The sequence below is a fragment of the Vulpes vulpes genome, chromosome 3 (genome assembly GCF_048418805.1).
Source record: "Vulpes vulpes isolate BD-2025 chromosome 3, VulVul3, whole genome shotgun sequence".
Lineage (NCBI taxonomy): Eukaryota > Metazoa > Chordata > Mammalia > Carnivora > Canidae > Vulpes > Vulpes vulpes.
In genome coordinates, this window is record NC_132782.1 from 16,649,930 (window position 1) to 16,667,272 (window position 17,343).

The 17,343-nt window shown below is 37.4% G+C and overlaps 1 protein-coding gene across 33 annotated transcripts in view; it reads right to left on the reverse strand.

Moving 5' to 3' along the window:
• Window positions 1-1,836: 1,836 nt before the first annotated feature.
• The window catches only part of METTL8 (methyltransferase 8, tRNA N3-cytidine), an 88,816-nt gene continuing 73,309 nt past the window's right edge, over window positions 1,837-17,343 (reverse strand). For 18 of the 33 annotated variants that reach the window (XM_025994064.2, XM_072751908.1, XM_025994062.2 and 15 more), the window contains 6 exons: window positions 17,063-17,112; window positions 12,552-12,615; window positions 10,289-10,428; window positions 5,945-6,051; window positions 5,758-5,823; window positions 2,074-5,065 (listed from right to left, as the gene is read on the reverse strand). In XM_025994064.2, coding sequence (XP_025849849.1) covers window positions 4,893-5,065; window positions 5,758-5,823; window positions 5,945-6,051; window positions 10,289-10,428; window positions 12,552-12,615; window positions 17,063-17,112 — 600 coding nt within the window. In that variant the 3' untranslated portion in view covers window positions 2,074-4,892. Of the gene's footprint in view, window positions 5,066-5,757; window positions 5,824-5,944; window positions 6,052-10,288; window positions 10,429-12,551; window positions 12,616-17,062; window positions 17,113-17,343 lie in introns of all 33 variants that reach the window. The other 15 variants (XR_012000318.1, XR_003234302.2, XR_012000316.1 and 12 more) reach the window with 11 other exon arrangements.

The window sequence follows — 17,343 nt, forward strand, 5'->3', positions numbered from 1 at the left end:
CATGAGTTCGTCGAGTATTGATTTTTTCCCCTCCTTATGAAATGTTAACGGGTATTTTTATTCATTCACCTGTGTCTAGCTGTTCCTTACTAAAGGTTAAGCGGTTGTGAAGCCACATGCACTACAGAATCCAAAGCGGCTGTTTTAAACTCTTGAACAAGTTGTAGTGCCTTGCAACTCCAGGGGCAGCTGAGGGTGGGCTCTCTTTGACCATCTGGAGGTTTTAATGTGCTCCATCCATCTCATGCCAACCTGGCTTGCCAGAGTTGGGGTCACGGTGCTCCAAGACACTTCAGGAGGGTACGCAAGAGAGCTGTGCTCTGCAGCCTCCTGGGCCTCTCCAGCAGGTGCACTTGCATTTTCAATTTGATGCTGTTTTTCTTACCCTCTGCAGACACTCATACACAGAACTGTTATTACTTGTTACTGTATGTTGCTGATTCATACTCAGAGGGAAAAGTAATTTTGTCTTCAACACCTCTTCCCTGTCATTTAAGGCATATGTTAATGGAAGACAGATTTTGGCATCCAATCTCCTCTGTAGCTTTGAAGCCACAGTATAAGATGCATTATAAATGAAGATGCAACTGTTATTTTACTTCTATTTATATTTATAACAACACCAAAGCCATCTTGCAGGTACCTTTGTGCCTCTCAAATCCCAAACCATATTCCAAGAAATGCTCAACATTTTATGCTTGAATTGGCATTAATGTGGCATTAATGTACATACAATGTTTTAAAATAAAGATGTTTTCACTCATATTTTATTTCTGACAATCCCTGAATTCACATATTTTAGATTATTCTAAAGCTGAATCCCTTGGAAGACATTTTAAGGGCTTTTTCAGACCGCCCTTTTTTTTTCCCCCCTATAAGTGAGGAGTATGCAAGTGATGGGTGCTGCGCTAGCTGGCTCGGAGGGGAGCCAAGTGAAAGCCTGAAGCCTGAAGGGGGTGGGGTGAGAGCAGAAGTAAACATATGCAGAATGCTGAAAAGAACTGATTGAAAGCTTTTGCTTTGTCATTCTCTCCTTCTTTTCCTTCCCAGTTGGTAACTGTGGACAAGTGAACTTACTTATTTCATAGAATCACTGGATCTAGAATGAGCTGTCACCTTGTAGACTGTCTCATCCAAACTCCTACCCATTGTTATAATTCTCCATTTGATTCAGGAGCTCTTCTTTCCTCCAGCAGCATTCCCAGAAGCATGTGAGGCTATCAATTAAAAGTGTGCTGATGAGACCAGAGGTTTTGCAATCAGACCGTTGTGGGTCCAAACTGTGGCTTGCCACTGATTTGTGGTGACATCCTGGGCAAGTTACCCCAAATCTCAGGGCCCCACTCTTATCTGTTAAATGGTCATAAGGGAAATGAATTCATAGGAATTTGAAGGTTAAAGGAAGTAATAATGTAACATATAAAAATATAGTGTGTAAAAGACTCAGCACTGGTTGCTAAATAAAGAGTAGCTAAGTGGTTCAAAAGGAACTAAGACCCAGGCTTTCTGTTTGACTGAGGCATCTTACTGTCTTTCTCATAAGGTTTCACAAGACCTTTGAAAAAGTTTCTGTTGCTGGAATACTCTGTATGCGGCCTTGTAGATTGTAAATGCTGTTATTAATAACAATACCTCACATATATTCAGTGCTTTAGAATTTACAATGCACTTTCACAAGTTGGGGGGGCGGGGAATACCCACGCCAACCTGTGTCTACGGATGACTAAGGGAGGGGGGCAGGAAGTAGAAGGAGCTGAGGCTCAGCAAGAGGTCTATTAGTGATGCAAATGTGAAGTTATCTGCACTTGTGAGGAGCATAATAAACATTAAAACCAATTAGAAGTAACAATGTATGATATATTCAGGCTTCAGAACTTGGCTCTGATGAGTTGGAAAACCATAGGAACACTTAGCAGAAGAGTGTGGGGGCAAGAATTTAACTTACCTGAAGTTTAACAGTCTAAATATGGGTGAGTTTTCACAAACAAAGGTATAGTAACGATTTAGATTACATAATGGTAGAAACCTCAATGTATTCATAATTTAGAGATAAAATTGAGTCAAGCAAGCAAATAATTTTTCAGAAGTCAACATTTAACTGGGTGTGTTTCAATACGATAAATGGTCATACGAAATGCAAAACTTTTAATAATAGAAACTGTTACCTTGGCTTTCTTACAAACTTCTGAAACAGTTCTTCGTGTGCAAGTTTTTACATTTGGAAAATGGTCAAAAGTGAACTTTTAGAACTGGAGAAAAATGGAGGGTCCATTTTTAATATAGAATATTTCATTGTTTCCGTATTGTAAGAAGATGAAGGAACATCTTTTTCTGTTAGAAAGAAAATGGTCCTTTTGACATTCAGCTCCCTCAGATGAACTTTTAAATATCAACTCTGCCTAACTAACTGGCCCTAGCTTTATGTTCATGAGGAAAAAAATTAGAATTTCATGCAGTTATCAAATATTTTAAACTAATACACAAGCAGATACATTTGCAACACTTCATAATTTTTTAACATCTAGAGGCAATATTCCAAATCAGGTCTTTCTCTCTTTCTTTTCCCCCTCTGCCAAAAGTCATTTTGTCTAGCCACAAACTTTAAGTACGGGGCCTATTTGGGTGGATTAAGCAAGAGAAAGACTGACCAGACAAGTAGAAGACACTGGTAGAAAAGGTCCTACTGATGAGCAGCCATGTGACATAGGAGGTCTATGCTAGACGGAGCCCAAAAGAGCCCAGTTTGTGTCTCACAGTCCAAATTTGGTTGGTGTATTTTTGAAGTTTCTAAAGGTTAACTACATGCTATAATACGTTATAGAAAGACATAAAGCTGAATTTTACTGTGCCAGTCAAAAGCCTGGCTTAAATCTGCTATTTAGGACTGAGAGAGAGAGAGAGAGAGAGTACAATTTACATGTGTGAGAATATGCGAATGATTTTACCTTCTGTTGTTTTTAAAACCACCTTAGGCCATGATTTTTAAGTTGAGACACAAGAAAATCTGCTGGGGTTCCCATAGCAACATTAACTTATCTAACTGCCCTTGTTGTATGTAATACTTTCATTACTAGTTTGGCTTTTAAATGTACACTTTAATTATGAGATACAACTGAGTAAAGAGTGTCAGGTACATTTTAACTTCTGCATTTATTGACTATGCCATGTTTAAACAGAAACCTTGATATTGTATTTCTGAGGAACTGCTACCGAGGCAAGTGTGTGCAAAAAACCTTTATGTGTGGTCTTCCTTGCCGCCCCCATAGATGGTGCCACCTTACTGCATTCCATCCCATATAGGATGCCTCAATGTCTCTAAACATATTTATAACATGTTATGGTAGGATAAAACAGAAACAAGCAAACCTTAGATTGCTCCAGAGTAGAACCCAATGTGCCTTCTATACAAGGCTGTGAGAAGCTGACCCCCTCCCTATCTTTTCCCCACAATTCATCATCAGGAAGGACCCACACACCAAACAGACTTGTCTTTTCCCCATCTACGGAGGGCATATGTTCAAGGACTAGCCTGACACCCACCTCCCCACAGAACATCAAGGCTTCTTCCCCCTTTCTTCCCACCAGCTCACTTCTCTCTCTCTTTGGAACCACCACTATGTGACATGCTGTTTGTGATGGGGCAGCATAACATCCCTCCTCCCTTTTTTTGGTAACAATATTTCATTGTCCTTTGAGGAACATTCCTCCACTCCATACATTCAGGTGGCACCATCTATGAAGGTGGTCTACCCCAAACTGTCAGGAAATGAATCTGTGACTCAAGTTGGACCAATCACATTCTTTTAGAAAAAGGAATTTTAAGTCAATTCAAAAAAGTAAAACAGTGGGAACTGAACTCTTCCAATGTGGCCCTTCAAAGGATTGTCCATTTCTTCCAGATTTTTGTGGCTCATAACCAAAGCTAGCTGAGAAGTACCTGTTTATATATTCTCTGAAATTGTGATTTAGATGCTTGGGATATGCATCTTTTGTTTTGCCAGCCAGATCCTATCTGTGCTCTCTGAAGACAGGGTTGGGTCTTTATTGATTGTATTAGTACATATAATTTAGCAGAATGTAAGTACTCAGTGTATGTTGTATAACAAATGAAAAGCCAATCTCAGAAACTCCATTTTCACAAAGTGCAATTTGCAAGCCAATTTATATCCTTTTTGAGGCAAGGTGGTAAATACATTTTTAATTGGTACAATTTAAGAATTTTCTTGGGTATAATAGTTGTCTTAAAGAGAGCTTACAACAACTTGTACTCCTAAAAATAGCCTGAAAATGTTAGCATGGGTCATACTTCCCCAATTTTAGGACAGGAAAGAGAAACTAAAATTCTATTTCAGACATTAGTCTCTGAATTTAAAAAAAAAAAAAAGGAGTTTTGAGGAAAACAGACAACAACAAAACAAAAAATTCACCTTCATATAGGTCTTGTGGCTTGCCAGGGAAACAAGGAGAGCTGCTTCTCTGCTACTAGATAAGAGAGGAAGAGAGTTTAACTGTGTTAGACTAATGCATAAATAAATGTGTTTTTTTTGCGCTTCCAAAAAATAGCAGGGTATGGTTTCTCAGAATTATCTGACTTATATCAGTAATTTAATTGAATGCTTATAAAATTCAAAGAACAAAAAATGGTTAGGCATAATAAACTCAGCAAGTTTCAGCATATTAAGTTTTGAAAACACAGAATATAGTATACTATTCCAAATAATTTGCGAGTGCTTAAACATAGGAGCTCACCCATGATAAACAGCAGATATACAAATTCTCTTTTCTCCTGATTGTCCTTTCAAAAATGAAAGATTTATAGAAGTCTTTGTATCGTGTAATCCTCTGGTTTGTACCTTAACATGGTACATAGTTCAGCCATGAGAAAGCCAAAGTTAAAACACCAATTTGGAGGTTTTTTGAGTCAAGTGTAATGGTTTCTGGAATTTGCCTTGAACCCACACTCGGTGCATTTTCACTTGTTTTTTCCTATTCACTTGTAAGCGACGATCAACCAGATTTTGCTTCTCGTCTAACCCAGCCTTGCAGAACATATTGTGGACTTCCCCTGTGAGACAAAAATGGCAATCAGATGTATATGTGACTGGGGCATGGTGGTAGACAAGAGGGGAGCAGTCAGGAACAATGGAACATTAATGGAATGACTGACCATCTAAATTTCATTTATACCAAGAAACTCCCTAGAACAAATTGGTTAAGGAAACCTGTGAAACCAAATGGATTTCTTCTACTTCACAGGAATACACCAAGTATAAACAGCTTAACATAGCAGACATGAACACATTTACAATACTACTGGTTGTAGATTTCAATATTTTTAAAGGTGCCCTCTGTTCTGAGTTTTTGTTGGTTTGCAGAGACCCCAAATGGCACATTAAAAAAGTACTCACATTAGTTTGAATTCTGCATTCAAGGATTTAAACACTTTTTTTAAAATGGGAAATTGACAAAAGATAAGTAATTTTCTATGGACTCTTAAAATCAAGTTCTCTCCTTTGGCTGTGGCATGTTATCATTTTTTTCATATCTGGGCTAACAGTACTTCTAAAATGGAACAGACTACACCTTCATTTGGGTATAAGGATGAACAAGTGATTCTTTCAAGCAGTTTCAACTGGAAAAAGATTAAAAGATAAAAAGGCCATTTTCAAGCTATCATGCAGAACAGTTACAATGTGGTTACAGGGTCACCAATGAGAGTTTTCACAGCTAATTATTTTCTCTTATAGATAAGCATACCTTTTGTAAAAAAATATGCTCTGGTACCATCTCCTCGAACATAAAAATTTTCAGATAAGCAATGCCCTAAAAAACATAATTGTGATTAGAGAAACTTAGTATCCCTTAAAACAAAATAAAAATTTGACATAAAATATAAATAGGACATTCTTTAAAACACATGAAAATAATTCCAAACTAAATATACCCCTTTTAAAACGAAGCTGAGTCTTATCATATCTTCCATAGTCCCGAAATAACAGCATTCCTCCAGGCTTCAGTAAGTTGGACAGTCGGTTTATAACGCCTTGCATCCTTTGAAGGCAAAGCAAGATACGGTCTGCAGAAATCTTGTTTTACATGCCACATTTAACCTTCTTCAAGATAAAATAAGGAAAGCTCAATAGGGCCAAAAAAATCTAACTGCAGATGTAATGGCGACAAAACAAAAAATATTTTGTACAGAAAGGAAAAAGGATACCAACTTGCTAAAAGATCAGATTTAAAAAACCTAGAGTAGTAATCACGCAAATGACCAGAGTGCTGACTTCACAGAGCTTGATATATGATGTCAAAGCTGCAATGCAAAACTACATCGATGGTTCCTGGTATTTATATCAAGTTACAGTAGTTCCAACGCAGATAAATACTGAAGTCACTTCATTTTCCTTGCAAGATAAAATATATGGTGGAGTTGTCTCAGATTACACATTTCCTTGAAAACTAGCTCCTTCTCCTTTATTTGGTTCAAAAGTATCCTCATTTATTGTGTTACACCTCAGAGATATCCTTAACCCCTTTCCTTTTCCTCTTCTTTCAGTAGCCTCTCCACAACCATTTGTCATCCAGTTCTAGGTCGTCGTCGTCTCCTTCTTCTTCTTCTTCTTCTTTTTTTTTTTTTTAAGATTTTATTTATTTATTCACGACAGACACAGAGAGAAAGAGAGAGGCAGGGACACAGGCAGAGGGAGAAGCAGGCTCCATGCAGGGAGCCTGACATGGGACTCGATCTGGGGTCTACAGAATCACACCCTGGGCTGAATGAAGGCAGTGCTAAACCCCTGGACCACCAGGGCTGCCCATCTTCTTTTTTTAATTGATATTTTGTCTCCTTTTTGTTTCTCTTTGGTAGTCCTTTAGCACAAATTGCTACCTTAGGCTTGGAAGCAGAATGCTTCCTAACATGCTTAATATTATTCCTCCTGTTAATTCTTCCTGCAGATCATTCATGAATTTTTCTGATTAAAATTATGGTTCTGTCAAATCATCCCTTTGCCCAAAAATGTTCATGATTTTAATCCACAGATAAAATTTCAATTTCTTAGGTGGGCCCTTAAGATCTTCTACAACTGGGGCACCTGGGTGGCTCAGTGGTTGAGCGTCTGCCTTTGGCTCAGGTTGTGATCCTGGGGTCCTAAGATTGAGTCCCACATTGGGCTCCCTGCAGGGAGCCTGTGTCTCCCTCTGCCTATGTCTCTGTTTCTCTCTCATGAATAAATAAATAAAATCTTAAAAAAAAAAAAGATCTCATACAACTAGCCTGGATCTCTCCAACATCTTTCCTATCATGTCCTAATGTGAAGCATCAACTTCTGGCAAACTGTTACTTGCTTGGCTCTGAAGCAGTCCATGCCTTTGGTCATGTGGTTTCCCCTCAAAGAATTCTCTCCTTCTTACTTTCTGCCTATTTAAATTCTGTTCACACTCCAAGCCCCAGCTTAATACTGGGAAGCCTTTACTTTCTTTTTTTATTATTTATTCTTTTCATCTGGCTCCCAAAGACGACCCCTTGTGACTGCTCTCGACTTAATGTTTTTGGTTAAACGTTCACGGTCTTATGTGTGATTATGGGTCAGAGATGGCAAAGATTTCAGATCTCATATCAATGCCGAGTGACTGACATTGGGTGCCTACAGAGCTCGATTGAGAAGGACTCTTAGGGTTCATTGGGAATGACAATCAGGGTACAAAATCAGTTATCAGTGTCTACCCTGAGCAGAGAATGGTAAATGGCAGCCTGTGTGCTAAGTCCTTGCCATCACCGTTTTATCCATGCTACTTAAAGCTTCTAGACTTTATTTTAAAAATGAGAAGTTTGCATCAGTTAATCTGTAAATTCCTTCCAATTAAAACACTGTTCAGTGGAATAAAGGAGTGAAAAGCCAGATTTATGTCAGGTTATGAAGGAAGTAGATAGTGAGAAAATGGAAGCAACTATGAAAAGATAGAAATATAACAGAAAGAGGTGGCATAATTAGATGAAATGCTCTCTTAAAAAACTGGAACATAAGTACATGAAAGAGAAAAAAGAAAAGAATTTTTCCTTGTTTATTTTATTACAGGTTACTTTCACACTGTGTTTATGGCCTTAGGCTTTGGCAATTAAAGAAAACCATATCCAACCCTTAAAAATACTTTCAGGATAAATGTTTTATGTACAGAGAAAAAGATCTTTCTGCAATTATTACTAAAACAAGTATGAAACAAAAATGCAGAAAAGTAAAAAGCCAGATACTTCAAAATGTAGTCATCTCCCTCTGCAAATCCTTTCTACCCAACTATCTTTTAAAGTCTGGGGTTGTGGGTAAAGGCAAGGGTGGGGAGCTCCTTTTCTTCATCAACCAATCTTGCTTGGCTCAGTGCCAAGTTCCAGAACCAGTTCCTGAGAACTGCAGGTGCGAGTGGGCTAGGGGAGATGGACAGGACAAGAATGGGAGAGGGTCCCTTTTCTTTATCTTACTAGGGCCAATTCTGCTATCTTCATCCACCTCTAGATGGAAGGCGAGGAAAAAGAAAAGAAGAGATTAGAAAAAGTATTAATTGCCTACTCTGTGCTTGGATCTGTGGTAAACATACTGTACTTTATTTTATTTAGCTCTTCTTTTGTAGTCTCTTATGGTTTATTCCCATTTAAGCTGAGATCCCCAGACTCAAGGTCTAGCAGAACTGCTTGCCCTTCATTTGTGTGTAGATTTTCCAAGTTGGCAAAAAGCCACTTTTCTAAAGCTTTTGTGGGGCTGAATACACTACCACAGTCCCAAATGACCCTAAAGATACTGTCTTTTCACTTATTATTGCCCTCCTTCTACTCATTCACCATATTTTTAGATCATTTCCATATAGGTAAGAAAGTGGCTAGAGACATGATACATCTGAATTTATCTTATAATAAATAAATAGAATGAACATACTGTGGGATAACAGTAGTCTTTCCAAGACATCTGCTTCTCCTTCTTTTTAACATTCACTTCATATCATGAGAAAATACATTATCTAAACTAATTTCAAGTAGTGTTTTGTGGTCTTATTTGGAATTTAAACATTTCCTGTTAGAGGTGTCAAATAGAAAATCTTGATCTCTATCCACCTACTCCATCCTTTTAACTATTCATTTTTTAAACTATGAAACAAAATACATAGATGACATCTTTTTACCAGTACCTGGATGATGCCAATATTCTGAACAGATTAGCAGAAAGACATAGATAATAGAAACTGGGAGGAAAAAGTAGCTTCATGGAATGTGATATATCTCATCAGGTGCAAATATGTTTCATTCAGATTTATTTGGAAATTTAATTTATCTTTCAACAAACAGAGTGCTCATTTCTTTTTTTTTTCCAGAGTGCTCATTTCTAAATGAGAAGTAAAAGGACTGTAAAGGGTCCTAGAGAATTTCTAATTGCAAAGGAAAAAGCACATATTAACTCAATATCTTTGGGAAAGGGTCATACTCATCAAAGACTGGTTGATGTCAAGTCTGTACCTGCCAGCAGAGAAACTTTCCTGAGGCTGAATCTACTACCACAGTAGAAAACCCAATTTTAAGAAAACCTAAAAATGCACAACCCTTGACACCACACAGGTGCTTTGATACATAAGAGGTGGCAAAATTTTAAGCAAGCTATCATTTTAATGGCTGGTAATATCTCTTTCTGTTTCCTATCTGGACAAAAGCTATGTTGGCTGTTTCAAAACATTGTGTGAACAAAAAATTTAAGTCATAAATATTTAAATGATGGCACTAGGCCAGTCTTAGATTATAAAGGTCCAAGGTTAATCTGGCAGATCTTGAGTACCCTTAATTCCCTGGAGGACTTCTTTAAAACAAAATTTTTAAAGCCTGTGGACAGACCGGTGTGAAACCAGATTCACAGCCCACCTCTTCATGAACATTCAATAAAATACTAAATCAAAGATGTTTGTTTCTGATCACCAAGTACAATTTCCCTCTTGGGAGTCTATTAGGCTGTTCTGAATTTGTAATTTCCTTGAAGCATTGTCACTTTTAATAGGTATGTGTCTTGCTGGAATATGCTCACTTCACTCTGACAGTGATAGAAAGCTCACTAATGAAGCAGTTTGACCAGTTTCTTTCTAAAAGTCTGGAGAAAGAAAAAACTGCATTTAAAAGGCTGCATGTTTTACACAGTGTAGTTCACTAAATAATAAATTCAAGAATTGTCGCCTTTTTTTTTTTTTTTATAGTTCTGAAAACCACGACTGATAAAGGGGGTTTACACATTTGCTTTGCCCTTTTGTCTTCGGTTACCTGTCAGGATGAATAGAAGAGAGCACAAAGACAAGGAGAATCACGTCCAGGATCCCATCTGGAAAAGGGAAGGGTAAGTCCTCATCACAAACGTCATGAACAAAGGCACAACACTGGGCTGCTCTATAGGATGAGTGCAACTATCATGATAAAGGAATACAAAAAAAAAAAAAAAAAAAACAAAACCAAAAAAAAAAAACCGAAAAACAAAACAAAACCGTAGTTAGCAGACTTCTTGCATTTTTCTTAAAATAAAAAGGTCAAACTATATTTCTCTCTAATGCCTTTCCTCTGTAAATTTGAATACACTTTACTTCAGATTCAGTATTGTTAGTTTATTTCAAACGGTTTTAAAAAATTAAGTCTAGCACTTGGACTCGATAACAAATATTCTTCACAATCCCTCTTTAGTTTTAAAAGTTGAGTAGGGCAGGCCTTTCAGTCAACAAGCTGCATTGTCGGAAGCCTATCTTATGTTATTTCAGAGGCACCCAGATGGTCCTCAGCTCTCTCTCCCAGTGCTTATTCCATGCGTCCTTTGGCTTAAAATACAAATATCCTTTACTGGGTAATCAAAAATTAGGCAACAGTAATGATTGCACAACTCTGTAAATATACTAAAAATCACAGAGTTGTATACTTTAAAATGGTGAATTCCATGGTATGAACTATATTTCAATAAAGCTGTTATTTAAAAAAAAATCAGAGTACACACATATTCACACACTCATAATTTGCCTACAAAACAATACCAAAAGGATACATAACAAAATACTAACCTTGATTAACCATAGGACTTTAGGAAGTGTGATTATAGGTGAATTTTATCTTCCTTTTTAGGCTTTTTTTTTTTTTTTTTTTAAGATTTTACTTATTTATTCATGAGAGACACAGAGGCAGAGATACAGGCAGAGGGAGAAGCAGGCTCCACGTAGGGAGCCCGATGTGGGACCTGATGCCGGGACTCCAGGATCACACCCTGGGCTGAGCCACCTGGGCTGCCCTGTTTAGGCTTTTTAGTATTTTAGAAACTGTCTACCATGAATAAATATTACTCTTAGTATCAGAAATTAAGTTCCATGTACTGACTATACATACATTTCTGTTAGCAGAATTTCTATTCCTTTTCCATCTCCTAAAAATACTTTTTGCTAAGGTAATGCTTACTAGCTATTGGGGATTGGTCAAATAAATCCAGGCTCCCCACTGCTTTCCAAACAGTTTAGGACAATTTACATTTATATCATATGCATTCTCAAATTTTTTAAACATCTTTTTTTAGATTATTTATTCATTTATTAGAGAGAAAGAGAACAGAGTGAGAGAGAAGCACACGAGTGGAGGGGGGGAAAGTAGAGAGAGAGGGAGAAACAGACTCCCCACTGAGCCAGAAGCCCAATGTGGGGGTCGATCCCAGAATCCTGAGATCGCGACCTGAGCCAAAGGTAGATGATTAACCAACTGAGCCACCCTGGTGCCTCAAATTTTTTTAATTCAAAATTTTTAATGTAATGAGTGCCTACTATGTGTCAGACTCTGTGTAGGCCTCTAGAGACATAAATATGAATAAGATCACCTTATAGGGAACACCTGGGTGGCTCAGTTGGTTAAGCATCCAACTCTTGGTTTCAGCTGAGGTCATGATCTCAGAGTCCTCAGATCAAGCCCCATCTTGAGATGAAGCCCTGTGTCGGGCTCCACATTAGGCATGGAGCCTGCTTAAGATTCCCTCTCCTGGGGTGATTGAGTGGCTCAATCGGTTGAGTATCAACTCTTAGTTTCAGCTCAGGTCATGATCTCAGGGTAGTGAGACTGAGCCCTGTACCAGCTCTGCGCTCTGCAAGGAGTCTGCTTGGGATTCTCTTCCTCTCCCTCTGCTCCTCCTCCAGCCTGTGTGCATACTCTCTCTCTCTCTCAAATAAATAAGTAAATCTTAAAAAAAAAAAAATTCTCTCCCTCTCTCTCTTCTTCCCTCTCTAGAAAAAAAAATCACCTTGTAGGAGCTGTTGACCCTCTAGGTGTACCTGTCCCTTCAACTTTATTTTAAATTTGAAATTTTAGGGTGATATCTTAGGCACCAGCTGATTATATGATTCCCAGAAATAGTAAGAACTCAGTTAAAAATGGTCACAGATAACATCTGAAACATTTCAAAAATATCACTTCAGCAGCAAATGAATTAGATCCTTACGTGGTTCCCTTTATTTATTTTTCTTTTTTTATTTTTTTACATGGTTCCCTTTAAAGAAAATATGAGGCATACCTTTACTAGTTCCACAGCTCCAGAAGCAAAATCACAACAATAAAGAAAGGACTCAGGAGCATCCCTATGAAAAGGAAACAATTTTTAAATCTAGGATTCATATATGCTCAGGTTACAGATGAAAGGAAACTGTAGGCTTGAACTTGTTAAGCATTTCTTTAATAGAATTTTGGATGACACCTGGCTTGTTGTTTCTTCTTTTTTAGATATTGTCCTCTATAATGGTATTTGGGTGCCTTAGTGCTGCTTCTGAAACAGTACTGTCTCAAATACTTACCATTAACTACAGGGTAACTTTAAAATTCCTGTCCTGGTTTTGAAGGACCTGCCTTACTCTCACATGGGAAACCTCCAAAGCTGTCCATTATCACTGCTCCATCTTCCTCCTGCTCCCCCTACCTCCCCGCAGTCTTTCTTCTGTGCTTCCAGCCAGCAAGGCCTGCAGCTCCTCATAGCTTAGTCAAGTTCTGCCCTTGTGCAAGGACTCTCAGACCCCTGTGTCCCTGATGCTTCCCTACTCCCCTTTTTATGCATACAACTCATTTGGCTCTTGGGTCTCTCACAGAGGCTCCGATGCCCCTAAAGGAATAGGAATATATATATATTTAATAGTATGTAAATACAACTTCTAAAAAAGAATAAGACACTAATATAATAATTCTTAGTTATCTTTTCCAGTTATTGTCAAACATTTATTAAGCTTCATGTTTGTACCAAGCATTAGAATACAAGGTAGTAAATGAAATTGTCTAATAAAATAGTATGAGTATAAATTTTGGAACCAAATAGACCTGTGTTTAAACCCTGAATTTGCCATTTATTAACTGACTTAACCTAAGACTTACTTGTTTTATTTACAAATGTAAATAAATAAAGCGAGTCATTTTTTGGCAGGGGCTGTTTATGCATATGAAAGTCTTGAGTAGTTTTAATTGGCCTCCACTAAACTTACACAAGTTCTGTTTAGCCTTTACCTGAAATTCAGTAACAATGTCTGGACCATGGTGACTCATGGGCACACATATACTTTGAATTATGCGGGCCAGTACTCTTCTTGATTATCCCTCGTATGCTGGTATCAAATAATCTTTGCATCATGTTACTTAGTACCATGTCTGGATCACAGAAAGAGATTGGTATGTCATTAAACAATAATTATAACTATGGTCCTGGCTCTTGTGGGTTTTATAGCCTAGCTGGGGACATGATTGGTTTTATATAGCTTCTATAGTGTTGTGGATAGAGCAGAGTTCCTGAAGTGTAAGTCTTAAGAATTTTGAAGAAGGGGAATAGCATTGCTGAGTGGGTAGAAGGATAAATGGTATAAGGACTTAGAGATGGAAGTTATATGCTAGGGATGAGAAGCAGAGTTGATCCCAGGAGCTCATAGCAGGATGTACAAGTGGGCCTTGAAACATATAATTAGAAGTTCTAATTTGATTCAGGAGACATTTCAAGCAAGGAGGACTACTAAATGAATATGAAATACAAGAACAAATATATATTCCACAAATAAAATCCCATCCAAGCTTAGATTATACTCTTGAATTGCTCCTCGTTGATGGATACTATATTCACATACAATGCACTCATGCTGTGGCATTTGGGATTTGCATTCAATTTAAGATCAGTTAAAATATGATATATAGGATTTGGTTATGACTTGCACTGCTTATCTTCTTCATCTGTCCCATAAAAAAAAACAGTGCTTTACTGCAGCCTATACCCCTATTGTTTCCTACAAAATCCATATATTCATGACTCCTAACTTGCTGGGTGATTGCATACGTTTCAAATGTTCTCAATAAACACTTAGATGCATAGCCCCATGTGATATGGCAAAGGGCAAGGGCTCTGGAACCGAACTGCCTATGGTTTGAATCCTGGCTCTCCTGCTCAGTTTTAAGACCCTGGAATAGTTACTTAATTTCTCTGTAATTCTGTTTCTTCATCATCAAGCAGAGATAACTATGGAATCTAAGGTCATTATGAAGATTGAAGAGATTCATATGTTTCCGGAAAGATGCATAATTCAGAGTAGGCACCTAACAAATATTAGTCATTATTATATTTGTTGCTATTGCTATTATTATTTTTACATTATTATTATTATTATTATTATTATTATTATTGGAAGATCTGCCTCTGCCTTCTAGGAACTTAAAAACTTAAGAACGTATCACGGTTCTATAAAAACGTCTTTGGACACTGGCACATCTAGCTCATTATAAAAGTATGCAGTTAACCTTTGGGGAGTGGTTACTAAACAGCCACAGGAGATGGAACAGTCTAATAGCTAAAGGAAAGCATGTACCATCTGCCATGTGTTCTACTAGTACGGCAGTATGACCTCTGAGACTGAATTCCCACTGCATCACAGCCCACGATGAAGTTTTGTGACCACTCAATGAATTTCCAGAGCTGTTCTGTAAAATCAGCTGACAGCCTTGGCCCTTCTCCCAGTAAGCAGGTGTAAATACCACTACTATGACCACACCACCCAGCCCTCTCTTGGCAGGGGGCTTAAGCATTAAATGATCCTTGGAGAATGATATGACCTCTCAATTCCAGAGGTCTAATTATGGTAAAATATTCTGAAAATGTAAAACATTCATCCTATACTCTCCGAAAGTAATAAAACATAATTTCTTAGATAGGGAAAAAGTCTAATTCTCCTTTTGGAAAGCTAATCACTGGTTGCCTCTTAAAGATGAATTAATTATCTTAGGTTATCAAGCTACATTGATTTTTTAAAAAAGACAGAGCCAAGAAGTATAAGGGAGTGAGGAAGCAAGAGCTTGCAATTATTAGTTGGGAGGAAAAAGTAAAGAGGGAAAAATATAACTGACAAGTGGGAATTCAGAGAGAGGAGTCCATATGTATTGAGCTCTAACTATCTGTATTATACTTTTAAGCCACCTGGAAAATCAGATTAGGGTAAAATAAAATATGCTTTCTACTTCAAGGAATACATACCATGGTTGGAGAGACAAGACTTAAATGACACATTAAATAATACCTTGAGATGAGTCATAAAGTTATTGCCAAAGTCATCAATTTATGTGTTATTGTAAGCTCTGAAGTTACTGGGGTGAAGGAAACTGGCTATGTGGTAATAAAGAACAGGGAATATTGGCCCAGAAATGGGGAAAAAGGAAAACAAAGAAAATAAATACAAAAAGAGAAAGGTCATTCAGAACTGCAAATTGGCCACCATCAGGTCTGCCTGGCCACTTAGCTGGTAATCTAATGGTATCAGGAAATCACTATTATTACATTAGGTTTAGAATAGTAATGAAGAATGTACTGATGATTTTTTGGGAGCTACATCATATAAGTATTTAAAAATAAAGTGTCATGATGTTGGCATTATGTTAACTGTTAAATTGAAGTGGTAGGTATATAAGAATTCATTGTATTACTCTTTTCTGTATCTTTTACATTTTCACAAGGAAAAGCTAAAAAAATAGCATCATTAAAATTTAAAATACACATAGAGAAAAGACTGAAAGGAATTATAACAAAAATGCTGACAGCAGCTATGTGTAGGATGGTGGGGATGATGGGTGATTCCCACCCCACCCCTAATGGAAATGTTCTGCAATGTGCTTATGTCGGTTTTATAAAGGACAAATAATGTGAAAGCTATTGTGTAAACTATAAAGACCATCCATAGGTAAAAGGTGCTAAAAAGCTTTGTGAGGAGTGTCTTCATCATGGATATACTATAACACATAAGTGAGGCGGTGAGCAGGAAAGGCATATCAGAACATCTCTGCTCCTAACATCTACGTCTACCTTTTTGTCTTAGGGTTAGTGGCTATTACTGCTAAACAATTTCAAGTCTAGAGACAATCACTTGACAAAGGGAGGTCTTATTCTGGGTGTGGCTCCAGAAGTAATAAGAAAATAAAATGAGGGTTAAAGTATAAGTTTTATTTTATTTATTTTTTAACGATTTTAAAAAATTTATATATTCATGATAGACAAAGAGAGAGAGAGAGGCAGAGACACGGGCATTGGGAAAAGCAGGCTCCATGCCAGGAGCCCCACGTGGGACTCGATCCTGGGACTCCAGGACCACGCCCTGGCCCAAAGGCAGGCGCTAAACCGCTGAGCCACCCAGGGATCCCCAAAAGTATAAATTTTAAATTCAATTCTGTGTAAAATGACACCTGCATACCTGGAGAAGCAAAGAGATCTCTGAAGTTAAGCGATCCACAGCTTAGTGGAAGGGTCAAATCTCTTGGGCTTTTCTTATTCTCTCATCCACGCACGCATAAGCTTAAAAAAATTATTTCAAACCCATGTCTGTGAAACACTCTTTTCAGAGTAATTCCTAGTTCACATAAAATTAGACACTAAGACTAAGGCAATTCTTTTGAAACTTGCTTTAGTCATTGTTTATATGAGAGCAAGAATGCTACCGGCATACATATGACAATTTTTCCAGAATTTCTTAACGCCCCATATATACATAAAATTTTGTAGGAAAAAACTTTAAAACTTACTGTAAAGTGTTCAAAATTGGAAAAACACTATTTCCAGCACCACAGCCAACCTAAAAAATCGAAAGAATAAACAAATATGAAAACAGGTTAAATTTTCCTCACCAATGTTAGATTTTTTTATTTAAAAAAAACAAAACTAGAAGAAATGTACTGGATGTCTAGGTGTTACAGGGTTTTCTAAACTCAAAAGCAATGAAGTCACAAGAATAATACTGACAAAAATGTAACTATGTAAACATTTTAAATTTTTACACGATAAAACTCAAACCAAATTAAAAGGT